The sequence below is a fragment of the Anser anser genome (assembly GCF_964211835.1).
Source record: "Anser anser genome assembly, chromosome: 1".
Classification (NCBI taxonomy): Eukaryota; Metazoa; Chordata; class Aves; order Anseriformes; family Anatidae; genus Anser; species Anser anser.
The window spans coordinates 65,753,350-65,780,941 of NC_139720.1; the positions used below are offsets into that span (position 1 = coordinate 65,753,350).

General features: G+C 39.7%; 1 protein-coding gene and 1 long non-coding RNA gene across 15 annotated transcripts in view; one reads left to right on the forward strand and one right to left on the reverse strand.

The window, feature by feature from the left end:
- The window catches only part of ERC1 (ELKS/RAB6-interacting/CAST family member 1), a 308,495-nt gene that overhangs the window by 231,745 nt on the left and 49,158 nt on the right, over positions 1–27,592 (forward strand). For all 14 annotated transcript variants that reach the window (XR_014578009.1, XR_014578010.1, XR_014578011.1 and 11 more), the window contains one exon: positions 14,016–14,160. Coding sequence is in view for 10 of the 14 variants with exons in the window: in XM_083819803.1 (XP_083675929.1) it covers positions 14,016–14,160 (145 nt within the window). In the remaining 4 variants the exon portion in view is untranslated. The remainder of the gene's footprint in view (positions 1–14,015; positions 14,161–27,592) is intronic.
- The window catches only part of LOC310892291, a 55,547-nt gene continuing 42,121 nt past the window's right edge, over positions 14,167–27,592 (reverse strand). Inside the window, exon 3 of the long non-coding RNA XR_014578014.1 lies at positions 14,167–27,266. This is a non-coding gene — a long non-coding RNA (uncharacterized lncRNA). The remainder of the gene's footprint in view (positions 27,267–27,592) is intronic.

A 27,592-nucleotide genomic window follows, 5' to 3' on the forward strand; every position in this document is an offset into this window, starting at 1 on the left:
AAAAGGTGTTGCTAGCTGGAATATGTGCTAAAATGGTGGTGGTTTGTTTGTTTGTTTGTTCTTCAAATTCCTTCACACATGAATGACTTACTGTCACTTTCAACATGTTGCTTAATTTTTATGCACTTGTTTCTCATTATAAAACATAGACAATAAAAGCTTATTTTGAGATTATTGATCTTCATTAATTTGTTTACAAAACCTTAAATCTGTACATGAAAAAAAAGCTTTGTACAACATCATATATCATGATGAGCAGGGATCTAATAATAAAGGGTTGTCAGGAGTCTATTTTCATGGTTTAGGTCAGCCTTAACAGCGCTTAGTCGGGAGCAAAGCATGCATACTCAGTCTCTTAAACTGTTTTACAGCATATAGCTCCAGTTTCTTCTCATTCTTCCCCAGAACCGGGACTGGATAGAGATAAAAACAGAGAAGAAGAGGGTGGGATGCTTCCTACGTACTGTTGAATGCCAGCTGCTTTAGAGTAAGCATCTGGAAAATTGTTTATCTTCAGAACTCATCAGAATATATTGTAATGCCAATTCAAACAAATCTTCTGCACTGAGAGTCTGCAAGTAGCTGCACCTACCTTGGTCTGGAAAAAGAAAGGAAATGAAACTTCTCAGGCCTCTTCTGTTGCAATTACGAAACTAAGCATATCCAAATTTTATCCATAACCACTGACAACTGCTCCATTCCTGTCCTTGAACCTTTCAACAATTTCTGTTTGCTTAGAAACACTTTTTTTTTTTTTTTTAGCACTAATACAGCAGTCATTGAAGCTACCAGGAGCAGGAAGCAAAGTGATGCCTCAGTGTTGGATGATACTGCTTCCGTCATCTTTTTTGTCTTATGTTGCTATCCCTAGCCATATCCAGACACTTGGCAGTTTTTATACTCCCTTTTCAATCCATCCCCTGGGCAGCAGCAGCAACGAGAAAAGACTGAAGTACAGGTAGTAAGTGTTAGGATTAGGATGGAACAGATGTCAGCATTAGTGCTGCTGTAGTTACTATCACCAAATGCTAAGACAACCTTTGCAGAGGTAATGTAAACAATCCCATAAGCTGTGTTTGACCTTAGAGGAAATATATCTTTTAGAGATGAAACAAAGTGGTTCTGGAAGAAAGGCTTGCACAAGCATACAAAAGAACCCTCAAAGAAGGAGGAGGAATTTAGGAGAGATGTATCCAGGTTGGTCGTCAAATAGTCAGTAAGTAATGAAAGCAGTCTGTAACTCTAGAGAGAAAATTTGTTGAAGAGCAGAGGAAAATTGAGTTGTTTGTAAAAGAACAACAAAAAGAAGTAGCTCTACACATCTGGTATGTAAAATGAAACCAGATGTCACCAGGATAATGGCAATTAATGGATAATAGGATAATATGCGCAGCTAGAATGTGTGTAGAAGTTGTTCAGGAAAGCTAGAAATGGTAGGCATACATTAAAGATACAGGAGATTCTGAGGAAATTTAAAAGAAAAAAAAAGTGACAGTAAGAGGACTTAACTACAGGACCATAAAAGGAGTTATACAAAATGAGTGGATGATAGCCTGCTATTGACTTCAGGCACAGAGGTGTGGTAGAGGTAAATAACAATAGAGAAAAGCGTTTTTCTCAGACATTTAGTTATTGGATACAAATCAGAGAAATTGCTGCACTTCTTGACAAAATATTTACTGGATCACCAAGAAGTAACATTGTTTTAAGACTTCAGGATTGTAATTAGTGTTGATGATGCTAGAGAGGAAATCATCACCAAAACCAACTTCAGCTGGAGTGACCATGAATTGAGTATACGTATATTTAAATTTTTAAAAGCTGTACAAAATACTTGAAAAATTAAGAATATTTGCAAGTAAATTGAACAGAGGAACTCAAGGATTTGAGTGTAAAGGAAGCAGGGAATTTATAAATGAAAAGTCCAAACAAAACTTTGAGGTCTTTGCATCCCAAACAAAGGGAAGAAAGTGTAAGGAAGAGTTACAAACCTAATTGACTGTCTATCTGCATCCAAACAAAATTAGGAGTATGCAGCAGTCTGCATATCACCTTAAAAAATAACCAAGAAAGAGAGTTGTTTTTTGGAGGCAGACATTACAGGAATAAAGTGAGAACTGTCATAACTAATCTTGTATTATATTATCCAAAGGAAAAGAAATAATAAGACACATCTATGAAATAAAAAGATCAGGAAAAGAAGTGGAACTCACAATGCAGTGGGGACAGGGATGGGATTAGCAACAGTATACATATCATACGGAAAGTAAATGAATGCCTTCATCTTGGTTTCCAGTGAGCAGACTGATAAAATATAAAGAAAAGAAGGCATGATGACATACTGGAATGAGTATATCAATTATGGAAACAAGACAGATACAAAAATAAGTGATAATTACACCAACCAGAAGTAACAGTCATGATAGTCATTTAGCAAGGAGGTGAATTCTTCATCAGTTAAAATCTTTGATTCAAGTCTATAGGTTGGATAGTTTCTTAATCCAACTATGTTGTAAGTCATGGCTTGATCTTTTCACAGGATCAAAGACCACACCAAGACCGCAGTATTGCAATCATTGTTGACTGACACAGCTGAAATTTCTTTCTACCAGCTTTCACCTGGAGGGTGATTCACACAGACAAAATTAATTAAAGAACAATTGTTTTCACCCTAGCAATTGTAGTTGTTTGATGTGTTATAATCAATGTGAATTCCATGATTCACTTTTATTCTTAAGTTTGGAGTGTACTAGCTTTGACGCTGTAGCAGTGTCTTGAGCTCCAGTTCCTTTAGGGATAAGGAACCTGTGGACAGATTTTGTTTTTTTCCTATTTAGTCAGGGTGAAGTTTTAACTGGATCAACAGGTTTCAGGGATACACAGTCACTAGTGCTGACACCAGGGAGGGAGCAGGAACCTGAAAATGGGAGGACAGAAACATCTTCTTCAACAAGAGCCCTGTATTATGTCAGCTTAAGCTGATTGTGAAACCACACGCTAAGCCAAAGCTCAACCTGTACTTGACAGTGTCGCAGGAAAGAAACAAGAGCTGCCTTTCTTATAATGTCATTTTTCAAAATCTGTTGTACATATTCTGGTGGACTGTATTGCCTGGATGGAAATTATACCTTAATTTATGCTCTATTTGCACTGCTGTTAAACTGTAGAAGAAGACAGACAGTGCAAGGAATTCCTTCTCAGAAAAGCCAGCTCTGTGGAACTCAGAAGCCTTGTGAGTACTACGTCTGCCTCCTCTCTGGTTTGTACACCGAAGGCTGGTCAAACAAGGATGGTTGTCTTAAAAAAAACAAACAAACAAACAGAAAAACCTACTACCCTTTATAGGGACAAATCACTTATAATATCAAATGTCAGGATTCTAAAATGTGCCATCTTCAGAATCCACCGCTCTTCAGAGGCAAGTAGGTAAGGCTCGTACTCAGTCAGTCTAGCAGCTGTGTGTAGCAGCCCCTCTCTCACTGGAGGAATTAATCAATAAAAATAGTTTAGTAAATTAGGAGTTGATTGGAAAGTCCCTCTGCGCAAACCTTAGAATTTCTTCTGGAACCATTGGCAGGCACAGTCAAGAGCTGTACTGAAATTCTGAGTACTCAGAGCTGAGACATGAGCACGACTATGATGCTTCTGTGATTCTAAGCAGTTAGGATGTTAGAGAAAAATTGCATAGAAAAGTCCAAATATGATATTAGCAACATTTTTTTCTAACAAGTGCGGCACAAGTGATAATGCTACCTGTGTCTAAAGGCAACATTTGCTATTATCACACTATTCGTGCAATAGAAAATTAAAGGAGCATCTCTTGTGACCACAAGAGATGTATTCTGAGAAGAGATTCTGAAGAGATCTTTATTCACAAAGAATGTATATGTTTATCTCTTGTTTTCTAGTTGTGTTCACTTGTATGTGATGACATTGAAGAGAATAGTGAAAAGGTGTAAATTCAGGAGGCTTCAATTTGCTGATGGCAAATGACTTCTGATTTTTTTCTCAGTTTGAATTCTTTCTTACAGAATACAGTTCTTATTATAATTGTAATTTACTATTTTATATCACAGACATTTTAAATGACATTTTAAATTTGAATCTATCACATTTGAAATGTCTGTGATAGAAAAGCAGTAAAATCTTGATCAGTGTTTTCTGTAGGTTTTGAGTAAATATGGCAGCTGTGAAAATTTAGATCATGGGGTTGAGAGACTGTTGAAATGCTGTCCACACAAGACAAAGGTAACTTGTTGATTCAGAAAGGAAGTACAAGAATGGAAGAAATAATATTATCCCTTTGAGTGAGGGTGTATGTTTGTGTTTGGAAAAATAATTTCCCAAATTAATTGCATTTTTTTTTTGCCATTTCCAAATTAATTTCCCAAATTAATTCCAGCCTGAGGTTTGAATACTGCCAGCTGTAATTAAAAGAACAGGTAGTATATTGCATTTTTCCGACCTTATTGCAGCACGATGTTGCTCCTGTTTCTTTTAGATAAGTATTTTACTCACTAGGGGTTTGTATTCCTTCTTCGTGTTTTTTGTATGGCAGCATCTTAAATACTGATGAAATTATAGCTGGTGCAGCATTTGGCAGCTGTTTTCAAGTAAAGTACTGGTCTGTTAGTATATTAAAATGGTGTTCTCTAATCTGCCTGTCTGTATTTTTCCAAGTTGTTTAAGAACCTAATTTTAGTGTCTAGAACCCTGTGTGAGCTGCCTCCTTCCTTAAGGGGTACTGCAGGTGCAGTAAACAGAGTTGCAGGATGGTGGGCTCCAGTTGCCAGGGGCTCAGTGTCAGAATCCGGCATTCTCTCTGTGTGGTTCAGAGCAGTCTAAGTTTCTTAATCTTCTGAAGATATTCTGTAACCAGATAAAAAAGTGGGGAAAAAAATAACGCTGAGTTTAGAACTACCGTTGCAGATGCGTTGACACAGTTTATTATGAAAAATTATGGCATTAATGCTAGGATAACCATCCCATTGGGTCAGCTGTTTTGTATATTATTAATTACTTTTTAGTAGTTTATCAAATGTCACCCAACCAAACAATGTTATTCTACTAAACTTATGAAATTACTAAATACTGTGTCCTAACACTTATGTTCTAAGCTGCCGCCTAAATGTCTGTCATAAAACTGGAAATTTTATCAGAATCTCTTTGATAATTTTTTATGTTGTTGTTACTTTGAAGGCAGGGGTGTTTTTAATTCATATGCAAATAATTTAGTTCTTATTTTAATGGTGATTTGCCATTTTAAGTCTTACAAATATCTGTGATAGAAAAACATTGGAAGTTCGATCAGCATTTTCTGTAGGCTTTGAGTAAATGCTGTGAACTAAAATCACACAACTGAAGCAAGTACTGTCCAACTAGTAGCTCTTTCCTTCTGTGGTGACTGATGCCAGTACAGCTGGAGACTAAACAGTTTATAAAATAGCAGAACCTTTCTACATCTAAACCTTTCATATTAAAGGCATACCAGGCATAATTACAGTTTATCCTAATATACCAAGTTGAGAACCCTGGCAGGTCAGTCAGTCATTCCTCACAGAAGAGCAACAGTCTCCGTTGAAGGAGGTGACTGGATTGCTGTGAGCTTGTAGAGCTTGTACCTGCCTGAGCAGGTATAATGAAACTAGACTTCATATAATTAACCCAAGTCCTCAGAGGCATTAAGATCAGTGCTGCTGCTGATCTCAATACTGCTTTTAAGTTATTTCATTTGCACTTTCAGAAATATTCCATATAGGAATGAACCTCATAATTTGAAATTATATAGATAATATGTTTGTAACATTTATATACGGAATTTGTGTTCTTCCTGAAATATGTAAATGTTATTTTAATGAATATTTAAAATATTTATGCTTTGAAGCATCATTGTGTTGATTGCAGCCTGTTATTCCTCCTAATTGTACAGCTAATAATTATTCCTATGTTAACATCCTCAGAACTGTGCTGTATAGTTTAAAACCTCTTTATAAAGTTCATTTTCTGATAGTTTTTACCAAAAGGATTCCTCTTCTTTACTAGGAAATAGCTGTGAAGGACTGCATTGTCTCCTGAAACCAAGTGCTGTAGGGAACCATTTAAAGACATCTTGATTTGATTATTATTTGTACGCCAGAGAACAAGCATGGCTACTCTGGTAGTTAAAACACTTACAGTGTTGTCGATGTACCTTTTTAAATCTTCTTTGGCTTATCCTGCTACAACTCATTATCTAGGAATTCAGCATATTAGTCCTGCAGTGCTGAGGGTTACTGAGTAGTTAGAAAGTCTCATGTCCCTGTTTGCAAAAATATGCTGTGGTTCTTGGTAACTAAATCTGTATGAGCTGCAGTTTGCCATTTTCCAGGCTCATTCAAACACCTGGTCACTCAAGCTGCAGATGACTTATTTATCCTCACCCAAGCCCATATGAGAAATCTCATGTCTGCTGTGTTTGTCTTTTTCTAGGGCCTCTGTAAACAGGTATATAAGATGCTAGCACCTGCCATTTTTACTGAAGTCACTGCAGCTGAAGTGGTCTTTAAGAATCTCTCTTCAGCATCTGAATTTAAGTGTTGCATAACTTTAAGCCCTGTCTTCTATGCTGCAGAGAGGTTTAGAAAATACTGATTTGCTTAATGCCTTCTATTTCTACAGTCTTAGTAATATGTAGTTGTATAATAGTATATTGTTCTCTTTTTTAGCTTTCACCCCCCCCAAAAAAATAAAATGCTTTCTGTGGCTGATGGACATTCTTAAAGCTTTGCCTTGATTCAAGACTTGTAGTGAAAACCAAGATGAAATTTTAACTCTTGCCATCTTGTCCTGTTATCTTCCCAAAGACAGACATTTACATTCAAGAGATGTGTCTTTGCATACTGTTCTTTTTTGTGTCTTGACAAAAGTATTAGGATAGCCAGTAGATGCTACAGGACAACCTCATCAGGAATGCTTCATAGGCTTAGAATATTTGCCATCAAAAGAATTCAGTCATGGCAATTTTCAATGACTTCTCACCTCTGCAATCTTCAACACCTTCCATAACTGAATCCATCTGTATCTTAGAGTTGGAGTCATTCATTATCACTGTCTTTGGTATCAGCTGTAAGAACTCTCAGTCCCAGCTGAAATGCCAAGAAAAGGGAGACTGGTGGGTGAATCAGAAGTATGCCAGAGGACAGCTATATTGCCATATCGAGCTTCAGAATATATCCACCACTGTCTCTTAAGAATTGATTTTATCTGTCTTGGTACCACTCCAGTCTGTAGCAATCATAATTACCATTCAGTGAAAGGCTTCACCCTAATTCTATTTTCACTAGATTTTCTTGTTCTGATAATACTAAGTTAGGCCACTTTAAAGCCTCCTTACTGCTTATGAGTGGCAGTAAAGCCTTGGTACAGGCTACAGCACCTGCCCAAATGGGGGGATAAATAGAATCATGCACTCATTTCCGTTGGAAAAGACCCATAAGATCGCCACATCCAACCATTCACCTTACATTACCAAGTCCACCACTAAACCATGTCCCTAAGCACCATGTCCCTAAGCACCATGTCCACACAACTCTTAAAATACCTCCAGGGATGGGAACTCCACCACTTCACTGGGCAGACCCTTCCAGTGCCTGACACCATCCTCTCTGTTAAGAAATTCTTCCTCGTATCCAACCTAAACCTCCACTGGTGCAACTTGAGGCCATTTCCTTGCATCCTATAGGCAGTGTTCCCCCTGCTGAGTTACAGTTGCCACAGAAATACCCGACCTAACCTACGTTATTTTAAAAGATCAACCACCTTGGGTTTTGCAGCAAGTACATGCTTTGCCTACCTCTTAGGACATTTGCAGTGTTGTAAACTAGAGACACACTTTGCAGACCAAGCAAAGGCTATACCACTGACTGCTACCTAAACTGAAGTTGAGCCTATACTACTGACGCCAGCACTTCTGACCTAGGTTTGTTCATGTGCTACTACAACCTTCTCACAGCAGCCCATTTTCTCCTTCTTACAACCTCGCCTATCTTACCATAAGTTCTTCTGGCCTGTGTGGGAATAGCAGCACTTGAGAAGGGAAACTACTAGAAATTAGTATTGCTCTTCAGACACAAAAATTTTATTTTACTTGGTGATATTTGTTCTTTCCTGGCTTATGGAAGCATTTTAGCAATTCTAGCTTCTGCTGAACACAGTAGTGCGCCATTACAGACATGTCTCCTTTCAGAAGAGGTGACAGTGAAATTTATACTTCTCTCTTATTAAAGATTATCCAATTAGCTTGTAGAATTAAAAAGTACAGCTAGAATACACGTATCATATCAGAGGATATTTTTCTTATTTTGGTTCAAACTTCATCTTACATCAGTTCCAGAAAAGATTCAGAAAGAAACAACTCCTTTCTCACCACTTCTTGACCAACAACCCCATTTCACACACAATGCAGAACTGAAGTTTCGGATAGTAGGATGCTTTTTTCTAAGCCATTGTGATTAGTATTATGCAGCAATAAATTGATAACAGATCGCTTCTCATATCTCATTGTCCTGGTCCTGGAGTTTTCATTTAAGTAGAGATGAGCAACAAAGGTTTTGATTGCAGAAGGTATGCATTATATGCTATTTGAGGCACCTCAAATTTCCATACCAGAGTAATGGCTACATAGATACTGTTACAGAGATATTCTTGGCTCTGGTCCTGAATCATCAGCAAGGATTGTGGATTTACTATTAAAAGAATAAGTGTTTCTTTAGAATCAAAACAGATTACTCTAAAGAAAGTGAAAATTACCAGAACTCCGAACCAGTCTGTGTTTCCCAGGACACCGATAGCCAGAAAAAGCAGAGGTCGTGTATCATGTTCTGTCACTTCATTCTATTGATATTTTTCATGTTTCAGGCAGACATCCAAAGCTGGATACTTTTCCATACAGCAAAAGTAACAGAAACAAAGTTGCAGTAATAGTGCAACCATTATCAGTTGTTCCCACACCTATAATCTTGACACTGCAACTGAGATTCTGATGTGCACCTTTTCCTTTCTTCTTCTCTTCATTTCTGTTAGATCACAAGAATATCTGTATTTCTCCACAGAATAAATGTATTTGGATTATCTTTCAAATATTCTAAAACATCTAAAAATGCCTGACTTTATGGTATCATGTCATGAAGTACAAGGAATAATTTAATTTACTTTTTATAATTTAATAATTTAATTTATATTTTTTAATGATTTAATAATTTAATTTAACTTTTAGCTGATGGAAGGGGATGGGGAGCAGGATATGGCCCTCACTATCCACGAGGAAAAGGTTGGTGACCTGCTACAGCACTTGGATGTACGCAAGTTGATGGGGTCGGATGGGATCCACCCGAGGGTACTGAGGGAACTGGTGGAGGAGCTGGCCAAGCCACTTTCCATCATTTATCTGCAATCCTGGCTATCAGGGGAGGTCCTAGTTGACTGATGGCTAGCAAACGTGACGCCCATCTACAAGAAGGGCCAGAGGGTAGACCCGGGGAACTATAGGCCTGTTAGTTTGACCTCAGTGCCAGGGAAGCTCATGGAGCAGATTGTCTTTAGTGTCATCACGCGGCACTTGCAGGGTAACCAGGCGATCAGGCCCAGTCAGCATGGGTTTATGAAAGGCAGGTCCTGCCTGACAAACCTGTTCTCCTTCTATGACAAAGTGACACGCTTAGTGGATGAGGGAAAGGCTGTGGATGTGGTCTACCTTGACTTCAGTAAGGCTTTTGACATCGTTTCCCACAACATTCTCCTCAAGAAACTGGCTGCTTGTGGCTTGGACTGGCGTACACTTCGTTGGGTTAAAAACTGGCTGGATAGCCAGGCCCAAAGAGTTGTGGTGAATGGAGTCAAATCCAGTTGGAGGCCGGTCACTAGTGGAGTCCCCCAGGGCTCAGTACTGGGGCCAGTCCTCTTTAATATCTTTATCGATGATCTGGATGAGGGGATTGAGTGCACCCTCAGTAAGTTTGCAGATGACACCAAGTTAGGTGCGTGTGTCGATCTGCTCGAGGGTAGGAAGGCTCTGCAGGAGGATCAGGATAGGCTGGACCAATGGGCTGAGGCCAACTGTATGAAGTTCAACAAGGCCAAGTGCCGGGTCCTGCACCTGGGCCGCAACAACCCCAAGCAGAGCTACAGGCTGGGAGATGAGTGGTTGGAAAGCTGCCTGGCAGAGAAGGACCTGGGAGTACTGGTTGATAGGCAGCTGAATATGAGCCAGCAGTATGCTCAGGTGGCCAAGAAGGCCAACAGCATCCTGGCTTGTATAAGAAGCAGTGTGGCCAGCAGGGCTAGGGAAGTGATTGTCCCCCTGTACTCGGCTCTGGTGAGGCCGCACCTCGAGCACTGTGCTCAGTTTTGGGCCCCTCGCTACAAGAAGGACGTCGAGGTACTCGAGCGAGTCCAGAGAAGGGCGATGAGGCTGGTGAGGGGTCTGGAGAACAAGTCTTACGAGGAGCGGCTGAGGGAGCTGGGATTGTTCAGCCTGGAGAAGAGGAGGCTCAGGGGCGACCTTATCACTCTCTATAGATACCTTAAAGGAGGCTGTAGCGAGGTGGGGGTTGGTCTATTCTCCCACATGCCTGGTGACAGGACGAGGGGGAATGGGCTAAAGTTATGCCAGGGGAGGTTTAGGTTGAATGTTAGGAGGAACTTCTTTACTGAAAGGGTTGTTAGGCATTGGAATGGGCTGCCCAGGGAAGCGGTTGAGTCACCATCCCTGGAGGTCTTTAAACGACGTTTAGATGTTGAACTTAGTGATATGGTTTAGTGGAGGACTTGTTAGTGTTAGGTCAGAGGTTGGATTAGGTGATCTTGGAGGTCTCTTCCAACCTAGACGATTCTGTGATTCTGTAAGGTGCTGTTTTTTCTACATACAGTCTAGGCAATATCTAGGTACCCTCTAAACAGGATCTGTCAAGTTTCTGATGTGTTGGTAGTCCACCTAAGGCAAGCTTACTCTGGGAGTATGTACAAAAAATGCTTGTATAAATCCAGAGTTGAATTCCAGCCACAGAAATCCATTGTGTATGTCCATTCTTCTGTCAGGTAGTGAAAAATTTTTTCTGTTGATATACACACTTTTTCTTCTTGTAATGCATGGTATTTTTTGTTTGTTTTGTTTTGTTTTGCTTTTATATATATATATGTACTGTATATATGGCTTTAGTTGAGATCCTTATAAGAGCAAACATCTGCATATGGGTAACTTCAGCAAAACTAGCAGTCATTGAAGCAACAGAGGGGACAAACAGAGATCACATCTTAGCAGTGGTTTTTTTATGCTCTGCCTGTGCAGAGGTCTTCAGCTTTAACTGACATAAATATTTGTAAGAGCATGGTCACACACTGGGATCAGAAGGATGCCAGGTCATAGACCATCATCCTCTTCTCACTTAATCTGTTAGCCATAAGAAAAAGTTCTTCCATTCCCAGCTGTCATTGATGTGAACGCAGTCGTGAACTTTCTCATCAATGAACCTCATCAACTCACCTATTGTCTTAGCAAAACTCCATACCTTTCAAGTGAGAGCTGTGTATTTAGTTTTTTTTCACCTGTAAAAATATCAGCGTTTTTTTAAATGGGATGTCTCATGCCTACAACTCCCAAAGAGAAGTGGCTTCTGCTCTGGTGCTGTGGAGTGCACACGCTTTTCACATAACTCTTTTTTATCTGTGTTTCAAAGTGCTGTGCTGGCTGCTGCTGCGCTGGGTTAAAGGGTTGCAACCCTGAGCTTCTCAGAGGCTACTGTCTGCTCAGATCTGTCAGCATAACTGCATGTGTAGACACTGCTTGGTCCCATTCTATTAAAATGATGTGTTGAGGGTGTTTAAGGAGGAAAAACTATTGTTCAGACTTTTTAGAAGAGCAAGGTCAAGAAGCAAATACATGTGCTGTTATTCTTACAGTTTGGAGGGGGGATTAGTATTTATCCAGGACAGTAAATTCTTCATCAAGCTCAGCTTCAGCCAATGCAAACTATCTGATTACGTCCTACTTATTTAGGTATGCATCTCCCTATACCCTTGATTTAAGCCCTGAACTCCCTCATGGAAGTATTTCACTCCCCGTTCTCAGACACACTGCAGTAATAGATGCATCTTTTCATGCAAGGTCATAAAAATTGTGAGGCTTTCAGCATCTAACATAAAAATTTCTGTATTCCAGTAGTACCAATTGGTTCCCTTTCTAAGCCATCAGTTTCAAAGTCCCAAGGATATATATTGGATACATATGTTTAAGACATCAATATTAAATGGTAGCAGCGTCCATTTGTCCCATTCTTTTCAAATTTTCTCAGTCAGGTCTTCACTCACAGGGAGCCCAATGAGTACTTTTTGCATCAAGTATTTTTGTCACTGAGGTTAAGTTAAGTTGTTTAGAAAGAGGATACAGAAAGGAAATGAGAAAGCTGACTTAGTCTCCTTAAGGATTGATAATAGATGAATTAGAAAAAGCAGATTAAGTGTCAATACTACCCTCAACAGTTTGCCATTGTTATCCTAATTCACCAGATTGTGATGGTGACACTTGATTAAAAAACGATCTTGACAACAGAAGGATGTAATGGTATAATTAATATCAATCTTAATTGTTTACACTAAACTTCTTTAACATTTCTTATATCTTTAATAAACAACTGTTTATACAATATTATTAGCATAATAATTGCTGTTGACATGATTAGCAGAATAATTTTAGCACCTTTGATTATTCTTTAAAAATTTTCCTCAAATTATTAACATTAATATGCTTTTTTTTATAATGAGATCGAAATTTGGATCATTTGGGAATTTGGGATCTTTACTGCTTTAGCTCCATTTGCAACTAAATTTTTAAAGAAAAGGTAGGTAGGAAATCTGTAATATTCCAAGTTCCTCTTTCTTCGTCACTCCTGCATGATGCAATCTTTCAAATGTCCACAATAGGTTAGAAAGGATTTCTGTTCTATCCCTTCTTCACAAGGTGAATACTTAAGTTATGAGAGGGGGGACAAGCCACCCCTATTGGAGAATAAGGTCAAAGTTTTCCTTTATGTCCTGTTGCACATCCTGACTTGAGCATGGCAGCTAAAGGTGAGAATTAAGGTCAAAGGGCAGAAATAGTTGGTTTTCCTAACATATACCAATCCTTTGAGTTCATTTGAGAACTGCTGTTTTATTGACAGGGTTATTATCTGTATCTCCCCTCTTTCCAGTATCTACAAAATGTTTCTGAACTGCAAGGGTATTTGTGAGAGATTTTTTGCAATTGGGGAGGAGTGTGATGAGGTATTTCTATAGCGAGTTCTTATATTACTGCAGAATTTTTTTGCTTACAACATTTTTGCAAAGCTGAAAAAGGTTTGTGATGAGAGCAGGCCTACCTTTCTCTTCAGATATGTGTCTGAAGAGCTCATCACTATGTTAGTTACTCACAAAAAAAATCAAAGAATAGATCAAGCATCCTTGAGGTCATCTATTTCAACATCTGTCATGTAGCACAAAAGTGTCTGTGTCATTGTATGCTTCTGGGAATACACTGTATTATTCAAGTGATTTCAGTAAACTTGTCACATGCCACCTTCCTTCTAAAATAGCTGCATGAGTAGACAGCATAACCTAACAATAATTTAGCACGGAAGTCTTACGATTAGTCAAGTATTTCTGTGTGCATTCTTAAAATCCATTCTGGAAATGTTTAGAACATTATAAAGAATGAAAATGTTCATCTGAAGAAGCAATAAATGGTTGTTATTAAAAAATTTAGGAGCCAAATGCAGAATGATAACTTTATTATATCTTTTTCTTATCCTATAAGCACTGTCATCTTGGGGTAGGCAGCTGGGTCTGACTTCCTGCTCCACCAATGGATATAACCGCAACAACCGCATTTATTTCTGCCCAGCAGAGTTGCACGCTCTTACAATGTCTGTGGTATATGGTATGTCTATGGTTCTGTGTTCAATGCTCCTAGTTTTGCAGGATAATCATGTATCTGTGTTTTTCAGACAGGAAGCACTTCTTGCTGCCATTAGTGAAAAAGATGCCAATATTGCTCTGCTAGAACTTTCATCCTCCAAGAAGAAGACCCAAGACGAAGTGGCTGCACTCAAGCGAGAGAAAGACCGCCTCGTACAACAGCTCAAGCAGCAGGTGGGTAGAGGAGGGAGAGGAAAGAAACCAGTTAGTAATTTGGTGTGACGTTATTGACGTTTATTTATATGACGTTTATTTTGTGACAAAAAGTACATGAATAACAATTTCAAACTAGCTACTGATCATGAAGACTTTAAAACATGGTGGGAATTAAACAGCCTCCATGATCAGAGGGATTTCCTTGTGTCACTGCTGCTGTCGTACATGTGCTACAGTATGTAGGAAACTGTGAATGAAAAAGACATTTATTCTTAACTTCCAGAGACTCAGGGAAATTGAGTGATACTTCTTTTGGTGTTCTATATTTGCCTTGTCAGGGAGGAAGCATAAATGGATGAAATTTGTCCTTGCCATAAGGGTCAAATTGAACCGTATTACACCACACGGTCTCTGTTGTGGTTTCTAATCTGTGACAGAAGCTCGTAAAGGAATGCTGGTTACTTGAGTGGAATCTGGGAGGCCATGTGAGTGGGGAGATTGGTCCATTTCTATTTCTGTCCTTCTCCTGTTCCTAAGACCTTTCTGTGTTAGTATAACAATCAGAAAAAGTATGTTTCTATTCAAGCCCATAAAATTTTGTTTCAGTATTAAATGCAAAGTGAAAAATATATTGCTGATAAAACACTGTGGAAGCAGAAGGCAACCCTGACAATAAGAGATCCAGGATCTGTGTAGATTTTTCACTTCAGCACTTTTGTTGGATTCTTCTCTGTTAGTGCCATGCCACATTCCCTGTAAGAACACGTAATACTGCTGTCAGTCCAGTATCAACTGCTTCAGTACCATTGATTCCATCTTAAAAAAGTTTTATCATGCACAGCATTTCATCAACAGATGATTTCTGTTGAGGTCAAAAACAGTAAGACAAAACCAGGTCTCTGCCGTAATAAGGGATTTCTCTGCTTCTTCCTTAGGAAACACAAGTAGGTTACTGGCTGTGTATTTTTAAGATGGCAATTATTTTAATTTTACAACAGTAATTGTATAGTTTCACAACAGCTTTAAAATGAGTAGGAAATACAGTGTACTTATTTACTTTTGAGCAACAGTTGCAATTACTTTCACTTGTCATCCAAATGACTTCCTACTAGAATGGGATTCAGAAGTGTTCACAGCAATGTAAAGTACTTATTTTCTTCATTTAATTGTTGGTAGACATAATAGCCTTAGAATATGTTAATACTTGTTCTAAGAGAAATTGGAAATTTTTATTTGTAATTCTTGTCCTGAGTTTAAATGCTAGCTACTTCATGCAACTTGTCTTTCTGAGTTTCCTTCTGATTATCCTTGGCTGGTAGACAGAATGATCTTTAGGGATTTTTTTTTCTACCGAAGATTGTGTGTATGCAATCTATGTATTAATGTTGTGGTTATCTGTAGTGACTTAGTTTTCACTTAGTTGATTTTTAGTATTGCTGTAGTTCACATCATTAGTTTTCAGTGATGGTAAGTCACATAATATATACTGTTCCTAAAAAGACATTTCCCTTAAGGATGCCCATTCTAAGTGCTTTTGTGCATAGGCATGGGATAATTCATTTCCAAAATAAACTTACAAGTTACTTATCATGTGACAGTAATTATACCAACAGAGAACTCACCAACTCTCTAAGTTGTAGGGGATGACATCACATTTACTTGTTCAATACCAGCAGCTTTGATATGTACTTTTTCTGCATTGAGGTCACCAACTGAAATTGTACAGAATTTAACAGCTCTAGAAGTAGAAGATGGTGCAGAAGAGATGCTATTAAATTTTCCATGATCCTCATTACAGCTATAGTCAAAGGGAATTTCATTTTTCCACATTTTGCAAGTTATCGGTGTACTTGGCCCTTGTGGTCCTCTTTGGTTAGTGCAGGTCAGACAGGTCAACAGCCTTGTATTTTGCTGTGCTTCTTCATCAGTAGAAATTCCTAAATTTCCAGTAGAAATTGTGAATGAAAAGTCATTTAAATTTGTAGATGTATTAAACACATCTGTTCGAGAAAGGCAAGTTAATCAGGATCTTATGGAAGACTTTGAAAATCAATTCTGGATCTTAAAAAGTTCATTCAACCCTTCAGATTCAGATCTGGAATTCTGACCTTTCTAATTCCTTCCTTGTGTCTTTAATACTATTTCAGAACTGTTGACCTCCCTGATAATCATGTTATATTTCAGTCCATCCCATTTCTAGGAAACGATTACAGTTGGTTGTGGGAAAGCAGCTCTTTCAGTTGGCTGGTAGGCACAGTTGACTAAGAGGTTCCCGTTTCCATGTATGTAGGACACAAACAGAAGTGCTGAGCAATATCGGAAGTGGGTGGTTTGTGTGAAGAGTTACACATACTGTGGTACATACCATAGACCTTATTTCTGAACCCAACTGCAAACTGGTAAAAAGCCTCTGAGAGAGATAACGTTTTAGAAAAGTGTTTTTTCTGACTACCCCGCAATAATGAATGTGAATGGATCAAATTGTCTGTGCATGGGGTTCAGATTATACCTTTTCATTGCTTGTGCTGATAATCATTGTGTGGCTACAATAGCTTCTGCTGTTAGTAGACTGACTCACTGTTAATTGACCTTTCTTAGGGGGTATAAAGAGGCAATTCTTTCCTAAAACAAGAACCGTCTATTGATAAACCTCAATTTACATCTTAAAAAATAATGTCCAAGTTCTTCAGCCCCACAATTTCAAGTGATTTTTACTTACTTAAAACTGTAGGTGAAGGCACACAGATTCATCAAGAAAAAGTTATACCGACTATGGAAGGTTCCAGTTATTCTTTGCTTTAATTCTCCTTTGTCCCTTCTCAACATTGTCACGTTCCAAGCCACTCGTGCAGGAAGGGTATTACTGTGAAAGAGAAGGAAGGAGTACTGCCAAAGACATTTTGGGTCTTTAATTTATTTAAGTATGTATGTTAAAGTTTGGATGAAGAGAGGCATTTCAGAAAGAGGATACGGCATCAATGTTGTTTTAATTTAGAGTTTCTAGGCTCTGAATTGCAGGAATGTGGCTCAATATAGAGACCGTTTCCTAATGAGGCACTCAGCGTTGACCAGGCTTTCCAGTAAATGGAGCTGCCTGTTTCATATTGGTTGTCAGTTTGTATGAGGGATTTCCTCTATCATCGGAAAGGGAGGCCAATTGCAGGGCGAGGGTCACCAGCTAATGTGGTCCCAATTTACTTCCTCCCAAAGTACTTTGTCTCCTTGACTAGCTCATAGTGAAAGAGTGGTTGGGAGGCTGCTTCACATGAGGGGGCCAGGTCTGATGCAAGAAAACAGAGCTGAAGGTTACCTAACAAAGTCCAGATGTAGTGTGGCGAGTGCCAGCCAGTGTGCTCAGATTATATGCCATACAGAAGTCCCTGCAATGTGTGTCATGCTGGAATTGAAAGAGTCCCAACAAACTCTGGCGTGCTTTGTGGCAGCACATCTACCACTCATCTGTTAGAAAAGAGCCTATTTGCCATATATTCATCTTCTAGTCAGGCTAAGTTTTAAAAATCAAGATATATTTGTTATACCAGTGTGAAGTCCTACTCTTGTAGATTTGAGTTTTAAGTGGAAGGCATATATGAATGGGCTGAGGTTTTCCTGTCTGTGGGCTTTGAGTCTCAGAAGCTTGGGGTTTTCTACAAAGAGTTATTTGGAGCAAAGATTGTCATTTTCTGTGTTTGTGCAGTGTCTAATACAGCGTCTAGCACAGTGGGGGCCCAGCTTCACCGACATCTCGAGGCACTACTATGCCTTAATCGTTAAGTAATAGTGTTGAAATTGTTAGGAGGTTCTGAACTGTATCAGTGTCTGTTTTCTGAGCTTGGAGTGTTATTCAATTGAATTGTTTTTAAATAACTTTTTAGGTCCCTTCCGACCTAAACCATCTATGATTCTGTGATTCTGTTATGTATATTTCACAATTATTCCCAATTCTTTTTTAATATACTGTTGCAGAAGTTATCAGAAACTAGCTTGATTCAGTGTTACTGATGATGGGATCTCAAAATTTTCATTCTAAGTGGTGTGACTCCAGATTACAGTGCATACTGGGTTGCTGGGTACATTTGTATTATACTGCCTTTTCTTAACATAGTTTTCAAATCATAGCATTGTTCAGGTTGGAAAAGACCTCTAAGATCATCTAGTCCAACCTTTAACCTAGTACTGAAGTCCACCACTAAGCCATGCTACTAAGTTCTAAATCTGCGTGTTTCTTAAAGACCTACAGGGATGGTGACTCAACCACTTCCCTGGGCAGCCTGTTCCAATGCCACACAACCCTTTCAGTAAAGAAAATTCTCCTAATATCCAACCTAAACCTCCCCTGGTGCAACTTGAGGCCATTTCCCCTCATCATCAGTTGGTGCTTGGGAGAAGAGCCTGATCCCCACCTTGCTACAACCTCCTTTAAGGTAATTGTAAAATACAATATCCCCTGAGCCTTCTTTTCTCCAAACTAAACAACCCCAGCTCCCTTAGCCACTCCTCATAAGACTTATTGTCTAGATCTTTCACCAGCTTTGTTGCCCTTCTTTGGAAATGCTCCAGAACCTTGATGGCCTCCTTGTAGTGAGGGGCCCAAAACTGAACACAGCATTCGAGGTACGGCCTCACCAGAGCCGAGTACAGAGGGACAATCATTTCCCTAGTCTTGCTAGCCCCACTATTTCTGATACAAGCCTTCTTGTATCAGCAAGAGATGCTGTTGGCTTTCTTGTCCACCTGAGCACACTGCTGGCTTATATTCAGAAGGCTGTCGACCAATACCCTCAGGTCCCTTTCCGCCAGGCAGCTTTTCAGCTACTCTTTCCCTAGCCTGTAGCATTGCATGGGGTTGTTGTGCCCCACGCCTTTATACTTGTTGAACTTCATACATTTGGCCCATCAGTCCAGTCTATCCAGATCCCTCTGCAGAGCTCTCCTACCCTAGAGCAGATCAACACTCGTGCACTTGGTGTCATCTGCAAACTTACCAAGTGTGTACTCGATCCCCTCATCCAGATCATTGAAGAGAACTCGCCCCAATACTGAGCCCTGGGGGACACCACTAGTGACCGGCCTCCAGTTGGATTTAACTCCACTCACCACAACTCTGGCCACCCAGCCAGTTTTTAATCCAACAAAGCATATACCCATGTAAACCTTGAGCAGCCAGCTTCTTTAGGAGAATGCTGTGGGAAACAGTGGCAAAAGTCTTATTGAAGTCTAGTTAGACCACATCCACAGCCTCTCCCTCATCCACTGAGTGCATCACCTTGTCATAGAAGGGAGATCAGGTTCGTCAAGCAGGACCTGCCTTTGATAAACCCATGCTGACTTGGCCTGATCACCTGGATGGTCCTGTAAGTGTTGTGTGATCATGCTCAAGATAATCTGCTCCATGAGCTTCCCCAGCACCAAGGTCAGACTGTCGGGCCTGTAGTTTCTGGGATCCTCCTTCTGGCCCTTTTTGTAGATTGGCATCACATTTGCTAGCCACCAGTTGACTGGGACCTCCCATGATAGCCAGGACTGCTGATAAATGATGGAAAGCAGCTAGGTGAGCAGTTCTGCCAGCTCCCTCAGTACCCCTTCCATTTGGCCCCAGAGACTTGTGTACATCTAAGTGGAGGAGCAGGTCGCTAAACATTTCCTCTTTGATTATGAGGGCATCATTCTGCTCCCTATCCCTATCTGCCATCTCAGGGGACAGAGTACGTGGAGAACAACTGGTCTTGATTCTAAAGACTGAGGCAAAAAAGTCATCTGTACCTCATCCTTTTCCCCATCTCTTGTCGGTGTGTTTCCCCCCACATCCAATAAAGGATGTAGACTCTCCTTAGTCCTCCTTTTCTTGTTTATGTGTTTATAAAAACATTTTTTAATTGTCTTTAACAGCAGTAGCCAGATTGAGTTCAAGCTGGGCTTTGGCCCTTCTAATTTTGTCCCTGCACAGCCTCATGACATCTTTGTAGTCCTCCTGAGTGGCCTGCCCCTTCTTCCAAAGGTCATAAACCCTCTTTTTCTTCCTGAGCTCTAGCCACAGCTCTTTGTTTAGCCAGGCCAGTCTTCTTCCGCGCTGGCTCATTTTTCAGCATGTAGGAATGGCCTGCTCCTGTGTCTTTAGGATTTCTTTCTTGAAGAGTGTCCACCCTTCCTGGACACCTTCGCCCTTCAGGACTGCCTCCCAGGGGACTCTGGCAACCAGTCTGCTTAACAGGCTGAAGTCTGCCCTCCAGAAGGCCAGGGTGGCAGTTTTGCCTACCCCCTTCCTTACTTTTCCAAGAATCAAAAACTCTGTTAATTCATGATCACTGTGCCTAAGTTGGCCTTCAACCTTCACATCACCCACAAGTTCTTCTCTATTTATGAGCAAGAGGTCCAGCGGGGCACCATCCCTACTTGGCTCACTCACCAGCTGTGTCAGGAAGTTATCTTCCACATGCTCTAGAAACCTCCTAGACTCTCTGCTGTGTTGTATTTCCAGCAGACATCTGGTAAGGTGAAATCCCCCACGAGAACAAGGGCTAACAATTGCAAGACTTCTCCCAGCTGTTTGTAGAATATTTCATCTGCCTCTTTGGCCTGGTTAGGCAGTTTATAACAGATGCCCACCAGGACATCTGCCTCATTGGCCTTCCCCCTAAGTCTTACCCATAAACATTCAACCCTGTCATCGCCATTGTTAATCTCAAGACAATACAAACACTCCCTAACATACAAGGGCTACCCCACTGCCTCTCCTTCCTAACCTATCTGCTCCATGAGCTTCCCTAACCTAGAAGAGTTTCTAAAATTTTTGTGATTGTTATCCCTTGTGCCTTTGGTGCCACATGGCTATATAACCCCTACCTCAACTGGGAGGCAGACTGATGTAACTTGCTAACACACCATCCCATAACCATTGTTGTACCACCCCCAGGCTTGTCTCTGTCAAGCTTGGTTTTATCCCTTTCCCCCTTCAAATATAGCTTAAAGCCCTTAAAGCTTAGAGCAATGAGCCCTGCTAACTCCTGAGCAAAGATCCTTTTCCCACTTAGAGGCAGATGAACCCTGTCCATTGCCAGCAGGCTTGGTGTCTTGTAAAATGACCCATGGTCAAAATCCCCAAAGTTCTGTGACACCAGGTTTGGAGCCAGATATTGATTTGCTGGCTCTTCCTGTTCCTCACCTCGTCAGTCCCTGCAACTGGAGGGATAGAGGAAAACACCGCCTATGCTCCTGACCCCTTAACTTGTTGTCTCAGCACTCTGAAGTCTCTTTTGATTGCCCTCAGACTTCATCTTGAAGCTTCATCACCACCTACCTGAAATATCAATAATGGATAATAGTCTGAGGGCTGAATGAGCACAGAAAGCATTCTCTTCACGTTCCTAATCCGGGCCCCAGGGAGGCAGTAGACCTCCCTGTGAAGTTGGTCCAGACTACATATTGGGCCTTCTGATCCCTTCAGAAGGGAGTCTCCCAAGGCAACGACCCATCTTTTTTTTTTCTTGGTGGGAACGGTTTCAATGCAGGGCACAGGTCAACGTGACTTCCTTGTCACCTCCAAGCCAGATGTACAGTGTTCCTCAATATCGTTCAGATCAACCCGCAAAGCTTCATGCCTATTGTGCACGGGCACGTGGGAAGGTTGGGAAGTCCATGAGGGGATGTATTTGCCACACCAGGCAGGGACTTGTTGCCATTGCCCCTTATCCTCTAGGTCAGTGCTTTCAGCTGGGTGGAGAAAAGATAGGGACACCCCTCTATTGAGTATCCCTTCTGCCTGCAATCAGTTCCTGAGTCTTTTAAGAACATTTTGAGTTTTGGTCCTGTACTTCAGCATGCTTGCAAAATCACTCACCTAAGCTTCTTCCTTCATATTTCATAAACAGTTTCTTGTATCACACAGGTTGTTAATGAAAAAATACTGAATAGTACTGGGCTCAGGACAGAGCTTCATGTAACACACATGATTTATTCATCCATTTTGTTAGTGAGCAGTTGATAACTACTTTGGAGTATAATTTCCTAAACAGTTTAGTGCCCACACTTTTATATTTTAATCATAGAAAATTCATCTCACTTTAAAGCAGAACCAATTATACCTGTAATCTGTTCTTAAATACTCTTAGTGGAGACTTTCAATCTTGAGAAGTCTTTTCTATGGCTCATCTGTCTTTATCATTATAATGTCATTGTGATCTGTAATTTCCCTTACTGCAATTTAAGCTCATTACTACTTTTTTCTATCTGGTATGAGCATAGAAAGAAAGAAAGAAAAAGAAAGAAGGAAGGAAGGAAGGAAGGAAGGAAAGAAAGAACGAAAGAACGAAAGAACGAAAGAACGAACGAACGAAAGAAAGAAAGAAAGAAAGAAAGAAAGAAAGAAAGAAAGAAAGAAAGAGAAGGACTTGTTTCTTAGCTATTTTTAGCAGCCCTTTTGGTTTATGATGGTATCTCCTCTGTGTTTTTCGCAGTCTCAGTTCTTCCAGTTTTCATATGTCTTGTTTTCTAGATATCTGATCCCTCCTGTTGTGCTTTCTCAGATTTCATTTAATTTGTCTATTTCTTTCTCCAAGTGTGGTATCCAAAACTGGACAAAACTCAAAATGAAGCTTTTCCTTAGCCTGAAGTTGTTCGTGAGTGTGTCATGTGAGACAGTGTCAGAAACCTTAACAAAGTCTTCCAAAACCCCACGAATCCCCACAGGTTCCCAAAAATAACCATTAATAGCTTTCATTATAGTAGATTATACTATAGTAGGAAAGAGTTTATCAGGATTAGTAAATTTGAAGACATCTGATTTTTCCGAGTACCATTTTGTTTCTTCTTTTCTGACCTAAAATAATAATATCTGGGTATTGAAATTAATTTTGTTAGTCAACTGAGTACAGTCTTAAGGGAAGATAGAGAAAGGTATGAGCATTCTGATCTTCTTGGCTTTTTTTTTTTTTGATAGCTTTCACTTTTGACAGAGTAGAAAATCAACCATTGTCTTCAGCTTCTTCTTCGTTCTAATGTACGTCAGTAATGTCTACTTTTCGTCCCTCAGCGCTTCCATTTCATCTGGTACCTCACCTTTCCTGTTTACCCATATATGCTCTTGTTGTTCAGTTACTCTCAACTTTGTGAAAAAGCTCCTTTCTATCTTAGCGAAGGGAGATAAGAAACCTCATGCTATTGAAAGTATGGGTTATGTACTAGTCTGCTTGCCATTCAGAGGAATCTTTTCTTTGATATGTGTGGTTCCGTTCTGCTTCCGTCTCCTTATCATAATCACTCCTTCCTCTGTAGTCCAACATGAATTGAGGGGCTGTTATTTACCGTTCCCATAAACCGAGAGAAATTTTTTGGTGATGACTAGTAATATTCAGCATTTATGCAATATTTAATACATATTTAATCTAGACTTTCAAGTCCCAAAGATGTTTTCTCTGTGCTACTTTGTGCTTCTTTCCTGCAAAGATTTTGGCTGACTTTCCTTATGAGGCCAAGGTACTGCAAAGATTCGTTTGTCAAGTAAATGTGGTTCGTGGGATCATGAGGAAAAGGAAAGAATTTTAGATTCTAGAATAGCTTCTCCCCCCTGAAAATACTCGTTTTCCACTGTTGCTTGTTTCCCTGGAAACCCAGCACACTGACACTTGACACTTCTCTGCTGTGAACTTTTCCAAAGTGAAGTTCCACTGGTTAGAGTGATTTCTCTTTGTAACAGGAGAATGTAAAATGGGTCAGAGGCAGCTGACAGGCAAGCTTTTTTCTCTCACTGCCATGGAGTTGTATCAGAACTACCACACTTCTGTAGGTTTTTATTACCACCCTGCTGATGAAATAATACAGATTCTGTAAGTAACGCAGTTAGTCTTTGCTTTGCCTTAGCTGCACTGATTTGAAACCATGTCTGATGAATGATTATCCTAGCAGCAAAATAATTTCATCTTCAGGTGATATGGATACAATCCCAGCAGATAATTACTAAATGTAGCTGTTTCTGTGACAGAACTACCATTGTTCTCCAAGAGCATCTGACAGTTCTTGGTGGTGCAATAGTGCTCACTGAGTTTAATGAGTGGAGGTACCTCTCAAATGATGACGCTGTCAGAAGGGGACTTAGGAAGTATAGGAAGATGTATTTAAGTTATTTTGAATATGGTAGTGGTGACTTCTTTGTAGCTGAGAAAACAAGGCAAAAGTAAATGTTTGAAATAAGTGATGAGATCAGGGAACTTGGATTCATCTTCCTTTATTGATCTTTTTTGCTGCAGTATCTGCATGCTTGCACTAGCAAGAGTGGAAACAGACGAAAAAATGGGGAAAGAAAACCCATGTGATAAGAAAGCTAAGAACAGACAGAAAGGTTTGAAAGGGACTTGCACATCAAAGGTTCCTGCAAGTATTGGGCAGAACAGAAGGTATTCTTTGAATGCTAGTATTCTCCAAGTGTTGTGGTAACCTGTTTGAAACAGCAAGGGACAGATTAACCTACTTTGCTAGGAAATTTTAAAGAAATAGTGAAGCATTTTGAGAAATATTGCCACTTGAAGTGGACTTGGTACCTTAATAGTGCTGTTACAACCTCATTTACACAGTGTAGGGCATGTAGAGTCATGGTAAAGTGATCTTTTTTTTCACAGTCTACCACCACCACGATCTGAAGAGTCAAATGCAGCTTTACGAAATTTGAATCTACAGTCTTTAATATACACAGATGCCGAAATACATAGTTTTTATAGTATGGTTTTAGTGGTTATGATGGTGTAGCTGGCATATCTGTGAGCAGACAGAAGTTAGGGAAAGCATTCTGTGCACTTCCTATTCAGGAAGCTATTGGACTAGAAACAGAAGACTTCTGGCTGAAGTGAATGTATATCCACTAATTGGTTCTCATCAAACATTGCCAGCTGTCAAAGTTAAGCATCATGGCTTTTGTCGAAGGCCTGTAATCCACCCAGATTATCAGTCACGGCACTGCTTGCTTTGCCAGTCATTGCTCCTCGGTAATTGTTTCTGTCAAGCAGAGACTTCTGCCAGGAAAAGACCCGAGCAACCTGACAACAGCCAAGCAGACACAGAAAACGAGGCTCTGTCATGCCCTTGAACACAGCCTTGAAGTACAACATAAAGAAACTACCTTCTCCTTGCCATGTGTTCCAGACTTTTTTCCCATCATTTTTAATCATCAGTTACCACAGTAACAGCATTCAGTGCAGTGTCAGCAGTCTTCTGTGGCAGCATTTCATCTTCCTGTGGTATTACATATACACTCATTCCCCTCTCCTTCCTCCTTTTACCTTTACACTCTACCTCTTGTATTACTAAATAATGATGTATGTTCAAGCAAGTTCCTTGCTGTAGCAGGCCTCATGGTTCCAGAGAAAGAAACTGTCTGTTGGCCCTGCTGTAAACAGCCATGCCTGTTTTCTGCTTGTGCCTTGACTAGGGCTTCAGTCAGCAGTTTTTAGGGCATTGCAATGGTGGCTCTGTAGGTTTGCTTGGAGGCCAAGGTTCGTTTCCTCACTGAAGGACTGAGGTTTTTAAAATTGCTTTAGAACTCGGATGACAAAGCAGCGCTTGCTATCCATTCTTTCCAGACATTTGTAACATTACAAAAATACTCTATGGACTGATATTTTCCAACTTTGATCTCAGTTTTCAAAAATCTCTTTCAGTCTATTAGAAATATTCCTCCATTTTACTGAATGTATTAAGATTTTCATATTATAGTTTTACAGCTTTTTAATTCACTAAAACTTTGCACAAATTAATATAAATTCATAGGATAATTGTTGACAGCATCCACTGCCACATTTACAGTCTCTCTCATTCAAGGATTAAAAAGTCCCATCCTAAGTTATTGAAGCATCGTTGTCCCTGGCTAGAAAATCAGGATTGCTGGACAAATCTAGGTTAGCAGTTTAGAGACTCTGCATCCCATTTATTTGCCTTCTCCACTAAGTGGCAACCAGTCTGATGGTTCTTGACATCAGTTATACTTGTTAAGCCCACACTGGGAAGTACTGGCTTGAGAGTAGTAATAATGAGTTAAGAACAATGAATGTGCTCAGTGGCTCCAGAAGACTCTACTCGGAAACCTAGTTTGGGACCTAAAAATGGTAATTCTTTAGTCTGTGAATACTATTTCTGGACACTAGTGCAGTATAGATATAGCCATTGTCATTTCACATTGGAATTGTACTACATGGTGATTTTCTGTAGTTATCGTGGCACAAACCACTGATCAGACAGGCATTGTTTTGTGGTTAAATAAAGAGAAGATATTGGAACAGATCATGTGTTTATTAATTTTTATAAGACTTCCGTGCTGTAAATTTTATGTTGAAAACAGCTACCCTAAGTTTCTGACAGTCTTTCTGTTAGCTGATGAATTCATGAGATAGATACAAAAGCTTAGAACCAGCAGTTTAGAAGTGCTTGAGATTGCCAATAGTCCTTAATTCAAGGAATAAAATTATGGGTGCATCTTCTTTTGCTTGACTGTTACAGCTTGTGCGGTAGTTGGGAAGGGTCCATACACAATGACTTCCTGTTTGTTGTCCAGTGGCAGGATGTGCCTCAGGGATAAAATATTTGAGACTTTCCAACAACTGGTTCTTGTGGCTGGGCTGGTTTGGCATCACAGTTTCGGTATTTGGATTGATGATGTTTGAATGCTGACCGGAAAAACAGAGAGTTTATGATTACATTTAAGTCTTGTCATTTAGACACATTGTTTACTGAACTCTGAAGTTTTGATGACAAAGAGGATGAGATCAGATCTCATCCTGATAAAAACAAACCCGGGAATATATTGTGTGTGAAGAAAAAGAGATTTAACACTAAAATTTCAGTTCTAATAAAGGAAAATTTAGAATGACTTGTAATGCAGTAAAAATACAGTGATTTTCCAAGATGAGCATGTGATCATTCTTAATATTTACTTGATTTGATGTGTCTTTTTCTATAATAATAATTCTTATTAGTTTAAGCTGTTTTACCTGGCATCGGCAATTGTCTAGAAGACACACGTCTTGTTAACTTCATCTCCAGTCAAAATGTGCCAAGTTGGTATGTTATGATTATCTGTTCCTACATTTATTGGTATTATTCCACAGGGAAGACACAGCACGTTGAACAGTTTCATACTTAAGCTGTAAAGCAAGACTTTATTTGTGGTTACTTCTGTTTGGATGAAAAGCCTAGTGAACGTGTCACTTCAGTGTTCTCTCTTAAATAAATGGCAATTCGCCTTTCAACTGTCTGAAACCCACTTCAGTGGGTTTACTGATGCCTTTCTGTCAGTTTAGAGTTTCAGAATCTTTGCTACAGGCATAACTCACATAACACGTTTTTACAAAATTTAGTTCATTGTTACAGGTTTTTTCTAGCAGAGTATTGTAAAATTGTATTCTGGAAACTTGTCCTAATCATTACTAAGTAAGGTAAAACATCATTAGTTTACAAACTGTGAGGAAGT